This window comes from Bos javanicus, chromosome 1, assembly GCF_032452875.1.
Source record: "Bos javanicus breed banteng chromosome 1, ARS-OSU_banteng_1.0, whole genome shotgun sequence".
In the NCBI taxonomy this organism is placed as follows: domain Eukaryota; kingdom Metazoa; phylum Chordata; class Mammalia; order Artiodactyla; family Bovidae; genus Bos; species Bos javanicus.
The window spans coordinates 83,817,636-83,827,096 of record NC_083868.1 but is presented as its reverse complement, the minus strand read 5'-3'; the positions used below and the strand labels follow the sequence as shown (position 1 = coordinate 83,827,096).

The 9,461-nt window shown below is 44.5% G+C and overlaps 1 protein-coding gene across 1 annotated transcript in view; it reads right to left on the bottom strand.

Moving 5' to 3' along the window:
• Positions 1–5,018: 5,018 nt before the first annotated feature.
• KLHL6 (kelch like family member 6) overlaps positions 5,019–9,461 on the bottom strand; it is a 56,512-nt gene continuing 52,069 nt past the window's right edge. Inside the window, exon 7 of the mRNA XM_061414586.1 lies at positions 5,019–8,933. Coding sequence (XP_061270570.1) covers positions 8,632–8,933 — 302 coding nt within the window. The 3' untranslated portion in view covers positions 5,019–8,631. The remainder of the gene's footprint in view (positions 8,934–9,461) is intronic.

Here is a 9,461-nt window from a genome sequence, read left to right as displayed (position 1 = left end):
TAATAGACCTTGTCACTAAGATGATGTGTAAAGGTCACCAATATTATGCTAAGGAATGCAGATGAAGGGTAGGCACATGGCCCAATTTCTGAGGATGGAGAAAAGAAATTTTAAAGCAAAGAAAGTTGGTGCGACTGGATTCATACAATATGAATGCCTATCATTAAGGCATGCTTCCATCTTTCCTTTGTTAGAGCCCCCTAAGATAAAGATTTGTCTTACAGTTTATACTGTCTTAGACTTAATAACTTTGAGATAGAACAGGCTGCAGTCCCTCTAAGAGCTCATTATGAGAGAAGTCTGGTAGAGAACTGGGGGGACAGAACAGAGTGATGGATCTTGGCAGTTCAGACCAGACCTTACTTTTTAAGGAAAATAAACCCTTGAGAGTCCTTGGCTCTGCCTCATCACCAAAATGTAAGTAAGGCACTTGTTGTCATCTTTTGCCTCATGTGGAGCCTTTGAAAGTGCAGTCTTATCTCCTGTAGAGTCTGTTAGGGCTGGAGGACATCTCCAACCGCTCATTGTTGCTTTTTCTGTCAAAAATCTCTGGCCTTGCTCAGATCACACAGTGAGCTAGTAATATATTATTTCTAGATTTTTCAGAGTGACTGTAGAATTGTGAGATGCAGACTGAAAATGCTTAAATCCTAGAAGCATGGAGTTACATGGGTCCCTTGTCATAACTGCAGCAGTAGTGGGCAGAGCAGAAGCAGCACCAGCTGAAGAGACCGCAGACAGTGTCCTGCCCTGATGCTGGGAAGGTATTCAACATCTGGGAGCCTCACCTCAGTTTTCTCATCCCCAGAGCATCCATTTACTTCATAGAGCTCTTTGCAAGGACTAAACAAGAGAGTGTATGTCAGAGGCTGCAAGCTCAAATGCCTTTGGGGCCAATCAAGTCAGCGGAGTCTGGCCAACTGGAGAGCACAGCCCCTTTCTATTTATTGATTGATTTTTGGCTCTACTGGGTTTTTGTTGTGGTGTTTGGGCTCTTCACTGCTGCGTGGGCTTTCTCTAGTTGCCACAACTGGGGGCTATTCTTCCTTGCAGTGTGGAGAAGGGAATGGCAACCCACTCCAGTACTCTTGCCTGGAGAATCCCAGGGAGGGGGTAGCCTGGTGGGCTGCCGTCTATGGGGTCGCACAGAGTCGGACACAATTGAAGCAACTTAGCAAGAGCAGCAGCAGCAGCAGCTTCCTTGCAGTGAGCGGTCTTATTGTGTGTGGCTTCTCCTCTTGCAGAGCACAGACTCTGGGAGGTGTGGGCTTCAGTAGTTGTAGCTCATGGGCTCTAGGGTATGGACTCTGTAGTTGTGGCTCATGGATTTAGTTGCCCCACAGCATGGTGGGAATTTATTTCCTGGACCAAGGATCGAACTCATGTCATCTGCACTGGCAGGTGAATTTTTTAATCACTAGACCACTCAACCCTTTTCTAAAGAGAAGTTTCCCTACTCTGTGCTGACCAGTTGTTATGTAGAAACATGGGTCCAATGTTGCCAATTTTTAAAAATGTTGCACAGTCCAAAGAAAGATATGTATGGTTTTTAATTGTTCAAACTGTGATGTGTGAAATGTCCAGGAAGTGATCAATATGGTGTGGTAATAGTTGGTGGCAGCTTCTCAGGAACCCCTTCCCCCACCCTGTACATTATTCCTGGCAGGCGATGAAGCAGCAACATTCCTTGAGTGTTCATATGTGTGCTGGCTCCGTGCAAGGTGCCCTAGGTGCAAAGACCAGCAGAGAAACAGCCCGCGTTGCAACCTTCCTTTGGAATCAGGGAAGTTGGTGACAATGCTGCAGCCTAGTCTAACCCACCATGTCTCCAGCCTTGGTTCCTAGTGAAAACTCCAGCCATCTTCTGGGATGACATATTCTCTAAAATCATCCAGAAATAACACTGCTAGAACCTAATTTCTAGTTCCCATCTGAACTGCCACACGTTTTACCTAGATTTTTTAAATGCCTTGTTGGTTTGCACTTAACCACTAAGGATTTTTATTTGTTTTATATTGCTCTGAATCTCAGTCCACATTATTTCAAGATACAAGAGGTTTTAGAAAATCATCTAGGCTTCCTATAGGTCACTGACTTTAAAGGTTCTGGCTTTCATCCTGCTTTACCACCCACCAATATCACCACTGATGGTCTCATTTTCACCAGATACCCATGTGTCTGAGTGTTACTATTTGCATTTACACAGGGAATGTAGATAATTATCTGAGAGGCTCTCCCCAAAGCCCCCTGGGCTCATGTGACCAGGCAGTTGGGAAAGTCAGTCCCCAGCCCACCATGATGAGAGCACCCAGGGCAGGGTCAGAAAGACCAAGGATTTGGAGAAACCTCAACAGGGCTTCCCAGGTGGCGCAGTGGTAAAGAACCCACCTGCCAATGCAGGAGACACAGAGACGTGAGTTTGATCCCTGGGTCGGCAAGATCCCCCGGAGAAGGAAATGGCAGAGAATCCTCATGGACAGAGGAGCCTGGAGGGCTACAGTCCATGGGGTCACAAAGAGTCGGACATGACTGGGCACGCGCACACACATGCACATGCACACACAATGCAATGTTTCCTGGGTTCAGAAATGTTGCTTTCAGTAGTCACTAACTACTAATTGCCACTGTGAATGTAACAGACTTGAATTTGCAACAGCTTGGGTATGTAACATTTGTGAATCTGTGTCATTTCTGAACTTGTCTTATGCCTTACCATCTTCCTCTGATCACAGGCAAAGTTCTTACAGTGACCTTCAGAGCCCTTACCATCACTCAGAATTCACTCCAGTCACCAAGACCGTCTTACTGCCCTTTGAATACACTGAGACTCCTGCCTTAGGGCCCTTGCACTGGCTATTCCCTCTACCTGGAATATGCTTCCCCAGATACTCTTTTCACTCAAGTTACTTTATCAGAAAGAGCATCTATTCACCCTGTTTAAAGTAACATCCCTACTTTGTTGTTGTTGTTTAGTCTCTAAGTCATGTCCAACTCTTTGTGACCCCAAGGACTGCAGCATGGCCAGATTTCCCTGTCCATTCCTATTTCCTGGAGTTTGCTCAAATTCATGTGCATTGAGTCGGCGATGTTATCTAACCATGCATACCCCGAACCCTGCTTTACTCCTTTTCAAGCATCTATTATTCCTTGACATTGTATTATATACTTGTTTGTTTTTGTAACATTCTCAACTGGAATGTTAGCTCATGAGAGCAGGGACTTTTGTTTTGTTCATGGATGCGGAGCCCTGGTACCTAGAATCCTGTCTGGCACAAATTAAGTACTCAATCAATATATGTTGCACTGTTTCACAAAGACTCACTCCTTACTAATGTCTAAATCTCAGCCAGAACAATGTGTAATGTATTGTTTTTCTTTCAGGCTTCTATAGTGATCTTTTCTGGGAATGTAACATTCTACTAGGATGCAGTTTGATAACTAAAAATCCAGCATTTCTACCTAGACAAATTTGTTACTGTCCCCAAACTATTTATGACTCTGTCCATATTTCTGGGAAATTACTCAATAAATGCTCCTATTACTTTTTTTTATTGTGAAAGAATAGAATTTCACCCACAAAAATTCTGTTTGTCTAAGGTCAGACTCATGAGTTTCTTTGTACAGTCAGATTTTTCCCTCTGGTTTCTGCTAAAAGTGTTAAACCAAGGTTTGCAACCTCCATTCCCCTCGCCCCTGCTCTGTCTTTGCCCAGGCATGCACCCTCCACCCTTGTATTTTTCAAGTGTGACTTGGTGTGACTTGTGACCCCCTGGGCAGACTATCAGGAATGGGGCATGCATGGCTATCAAGGTCATGAGTGTCATTCAGGAATCAATAACAAAGGAGAAAGCTGAGCAGGTAAGAAGAAAAGGAAAATCCCCAGGTGTCAGAAACAAATGTGGGAGTGAAAACCAGAGTGATTAGTAATCAGGCAGCCTGGGCAGTCTGGGGGTGGGTGAGACCTGACCCAAATTAGTCCCCATCGCCATGAGTCTTGAATGTGACAGCATACAGAAAGAGAAAATGTGGCATGAGCCCACTGGAAGAGGGGATGGGGACTGAGATCTTACATAAAGGCCAGTGAAAAGGAGGCTGGTCCATCGGAGGTCACACACCAGGAGAGCACCAGGAGCAGAAAGACAAGGCAAGGAGAGCTGGGCAGATGCCAGGCCCTGGCCAAGCTGCCCAGGCATCAGATTATCAATTAGATCCAGTAGAAAAATTGGAGGGCTCGGCAGTGAAGTTATGGTCAAAACCCCATTTTGACTTTCAGCTGGTGAACTGCCTCTTGGATCCATGGCCCAGGATTGACTCCAGAAGACGTACAACCCGTGGACTGGGACTGTGTTTCCCAAGGTTTTCCACTCAGAATCCATAAGACTGAGAAGTGAGAACTTCTGTCTCTAAGGAGGCCCAGAAAGAATGGTCTAATGCCATTCGTATGGCTGCACATTTCTTTAAAGCCCCAGGTTTTCCTTTCTGATTGCATAGCATCTTTGTATTGAAATCCAAAAGAAACTAAATGATGACAAGTTTTCCAGTGCTCGAGAGTCACAGCTCTCTGGTTCATATTCCCAGTTTCACGTGCTCATTTTTGAGAAGCACAAAGGTTGGTTAAGGCTTCAGAGACTACATAGAGATGTTGGTGGAGGCAGGGCTGAGAAGTTAGACCAGAAACCAGAAACCTAGAGGGAGGCCTCCTGCAGGAAGGCTTCAAGTCAGACAGGATGAGAGTCATACAGTTTGTAAACTCACAAAGATTGGTAAAAACTGGCTCCCAGAGGCAATGAGGCACTAGGGAGGGAAAAGCTGTCTACTTTTGCCATTCTGTAAACCAAATCTGATTAAAATTAGCATGTGAGTTTATCTAAGCTCCCTGGAATCAACTGAAACATTTCAAATTTCCCCTTCTAAATTAATTTCTATTCAGATACCGCTGATTCATATCAACCAAAAAAAAAAATTCAGCTAGTAATTGTATATAAAATATTCTTATTTACTCCATTCATACTCCATACATACTGAATAAATAAAAACTTTATTCGATTTTTACCCATAAATGGTATCTTTGGTTTGATCACTTAAAAAAAATACAACTTCATGTAACCAAAATGCTTGAAGGATTTGGTTAACTAAGAATTTTGTTAATATTTTTATCTAAAAATATGAAAATCTGACCTGTAAAAATTAGTTTTGTAGTAGCCATGTTTGAGATATTTACAGATTTCCATGAGAGTTGACTCCTCAAATGAGGAGCTCTCATACAACACCCAGATCAGATACTAAGGAGAAAAAGGCTTTTGCAACCCCAAGTTAGGACTTTACATAAGAAATTCCAGTGGTGTTTACCCACTTTGAAAATTTTACTGAGTATTTCTCTTTTTCAAAATTAAGTAGGATAAGTAAATAACAACAGTACCTCAAGGACCTTCATAAATAGCAAAGCTCTATTTTCACAGCTATAAGCAAATATTTGCACTTCCCTGAGAGCACAGCTTCTTTGAGTTCAAGAGCTCTGTGTGGGTGGGTGGGTGGGTATTTCCTGAGGCCAATGCATGTAGAATGTGATGAAAGCTAAGAAGAGAATATTTATCTGTTGATGTTTGGGTGAGCTTAGCTCCCTACCCATTTCAGATCAGCCTTGGCAACTGGGGCCCTTTAGCCTCCCTGACAGATTCCACCTCATCAGAGCCTCTGGGCCTCTCTCTCTTGGTCCAGCAAAACAAGAGACCTAGCCAAGCAGCCCAGAGGCCCCACAGCAAACAGGTCTTACTGCTAGTCCTGCTCTAACTTTGCCTCACTTCTAAGAAGTGGGTTCCTTATGCTCCTCTCCCCCTTCTTGAGAATGGAGTCATGCTCCCCAACTCCAGGGCCCCTGGCATCATTTTCCAGACTTGTGTCCAAACCTGACTTCCCCCTCCTCCTACCTCCTCCTCTTCCTTCCAGTCAAGGGTTCTCTATCCACTCATGGGACCTGACTCAAGATCCAGTAGGCTGTGCAGGACATTCTGCCTGAGTCCTAGGGCCCTTTGTCTCTGACTCACCTGGCACCAACCTGCCTTGTCCCCCTGCTGGCAGTATGTCTTATGACAGTTAACTTCTGTAAACTAGGTTTTTGTTTTTTCATCTAAGAACGGAAATTAGAATTTAAGAGCTTCATTCCTAGCTAGAAATTTAAATCCTGATGATATAGAGTTCCCCCAAAATGACTTGAACTTTTTTTATATGCCTAAAAGTTACAGACTGACAGCTTCAAGTGTGGAAATCTGGATCTTCTTAGTAGGTGTATCTGTCTGCAAACCATTATTGACAGCCAGGTTTATAACACAGAGATCCTAAGTCCTCAATTTCCCAGCATAAGGTTGACCTGTTGAAAATCTGGGCTCAAAATTTTCCAATTGCTCTCATCAAAGGACAGTCAGGACAAGGAACACATTCTTTCTGAGGGGAGGCTCTCTGTGTTGCCAATGATGCTGTCATTGAATTTCTGTAAAATCTTTCCTGAAATTGTCTTTGAAATGTGACTGATTCCTCCCAGAGCTCATAAGTGGTTTCTGAAGGTAATCCCAAGGAAAGACAAACATGTAAACAATGGCTGTATCATTGATCTAAGAGCACTGCTTCCCAAGGAGATCACTTGGGCAAGAAAGACCTGAATGCAACGTCATAACTTCATGTACATCTCCTTTTCTCTAGCTTGATGAAAAGGAAAATTATAATATTGACAAGTGGCCCATTTACCTGCTTGTTGAATGTTTCTAGGGTGGAAATTTGTCTTGCTTTTTGGAGTCCCCAAGGCTTGCCAAACATAACAATTTCCAGGAATGTTTGCTGAATTGAAGTAGTTTAAATTGTTTCAGTTGAGAGCTTCATTAAGGTTATCAGTATTCATGGGTAAATGAGGTATGTGTTCTAAATTTCCACAAATATGTTTGTATTTTCCCACCTCAATTTTCACAGCAGGGAGCTAAAGTGTCACACCTGACTCTAAGACACAGAGCTTCTCAAACATCAACATGCATTTATATTTATCCTCAATGATCTATGCATAAATAGAATTTTCACTTATTTTCCAAGTCTGTTTTATCTGCTTTGAGCTGTAGCTTCTTCTAACCAAACTTTTCTATGAAAGTTAAATTCATTATCAACTCTAATACCTCTATCTTCCCAAACTGCTGAGATGTACAAGCACAAAATGGCACATCTGACATGAAATAAAACTCTATAAAGAGATTTGAAATCATATGATGAAAATAAAGGACATTAGGTAATGCAGTTACTATGTTGTTACCATTATTGTTGCTTTTTAAGTACAGCATCTGAAATAGGATATCTTAATCTGTTTCCCCAACTCGGGGATTAGAATGAATTTCCAGTGAGCTCATTTGAAAGCTCTATCTCTGAGAGTAAAGACCAGACTCTGTTCTTTAAGTCAAAACTGCGCCAACCTGATCCAAAAACCAAATAGGAGGGATTAAAAGGATCCTAAAAATGAAGCTTCCAGGCAGGTGGAGTCACAGGGACATGGACCCAAATCACTGTCTAAAAATTAGAACGTATACTGTCAAGAAGAGCCAGTCCTTCCTCAGCGGCCAGCAATGTAAGGATGTTTACATAAAACCAACAAACAAGAAACAAAACAGTATTCTGAGTCTCTGGAAAAACCTTTTCTACATTGTAATACAACTGTTGGACATTAAAAGGCTAGGGCACTGGGCTGTGCTGAAGGTACAATTCTGTCCGGCAGCGACAGTTCCAGGCTACGATGGGCCTCCTGTGATCATAAAAGAGGTTTTTGATGAGGAAGAAAAAAGTTTTTCACATGTTTCAGAGTAAACAGGTCTTCCCAGACCCATCTCCCCAGAACTGTCAGATGGAACAACCTATGATACACTCTTGACAAGAGGCCCAACGTTACCACACCAAAGATCCCGTGTGGTTTAAATATAAGGAAAAGAAGAAGAATGAAGAAAAAAACCCTTTATTTCCCTGCCTTGCTGAGTGAATCCTCCAGCTAACCTGTCAGACCAAAAGATGAGCTGTTTTGCTTTGTGTTTTCCTGCTCTGAGATAGACGGCCAGACAGAACCTACACTGACTTCGAGATGGAAAAACCTGGGTTTAAACTCCTGGTTTAGCTACTTAGAATCTGACTGACCTAGGGCAATCACTTAGCCTCTCTCGGTTTCCTCACCTGTCAAATGGGAGTTTTAATATCCAGTAATCAGGTCATTAGGACAGTAAAAAGCATTGGTGTACAAAAGCGCCTGGTATAGAACCTGGCAGGGGACAGGTGTGTCCTGCATGTTAAGTGAAGTCGCTCAGTCGTGTCCGACTCTTTGCAACCCCATGGACCAGGCTCCTCCGTCCATGGAATTTTCCAGGCAAGAGTACTGGAATGGGTTGCCATTTCCATCTCCATGTTAAGTATTACTCTTCTTTCCTCCTGAGGTAGGTCTCGCAAACATTCCTGGCTGGTCTCAAGTGTCCCAAAGCTGTGACTTCCGAGGAGCCTCCAGGGGGAGCCGCGGTGAGCCCCCAGTCCAGCCCCGCTGGTGTCCGAAGTAGGATCGAAGGGCAGGGCTGAGGGAGGCGGGCTCCCCGCATGACTCCGCCCTCCGCGCACCCGAGGTCAGACCGACACGGCTCCAGGCACGATCCTCCGAATATGGGTGTACGACTTCCTGATGGTGACGCTGCCGTGGTGGGACACTCCCCGGGGCAGGACGCATTCCTCCGTCAGTTTCTGGGCCTCGGGGTCCCAGCACAGCACCGTGGCGATGACCTCGTTCTTCTCGTCCCGCCCCCCAGTGATGTAGAGCCGGTTGTTGCAGGGCGCGATGCCGCAGCTGGCCCTCTCGTGGCTGAGCTGGGTCACCAGGCACCAGCTGTCCTCCAGGGGGCTGTAGGCGTACAGCGCTCTCATGGCCCCTCCTGAAGAGGAAACACCGTGAGCATTTCACTGCTTTTCTGGTTTTCTTCCCCGTTAACTACTAAACTACTACTGGTTAGGTCAAGTCTACCACCTTGCCGAAAGAAAAAGCAAATTCATGGCTCTCAAGAAAGCCAGAATGGGTAACTAGGGGAGGGAAGTCTCATGCTGGAAATAGTTCACAGCCCTTGAAACTCTGTAGCCGGGTGCTAATCAGGTTCTAAAGGACGCCTGAGTTCCCGTGACTGCTAACATGTACCCTCAGACTGCTTCCTGGAGGAAATACCAGGTGGTGCATCAGGCAGACCTTGCTCATAAACCCGGCTCTGCAACTTTGGGATCTGTAACCAGGAACACCAAGACCATGGTGGTTATTAGAAAACAGAGGGATCAGGCACATAAAGCACCTGGCGGAAAGCCTGGTACACAGAAGTCTTTTACTGATATACATGACAGTGACTAAAAGTGGGGGCATCTCTAAACTGAGCATGACAGGGAACACCAGCTCTGGTAACCCATGGAGATCAGAC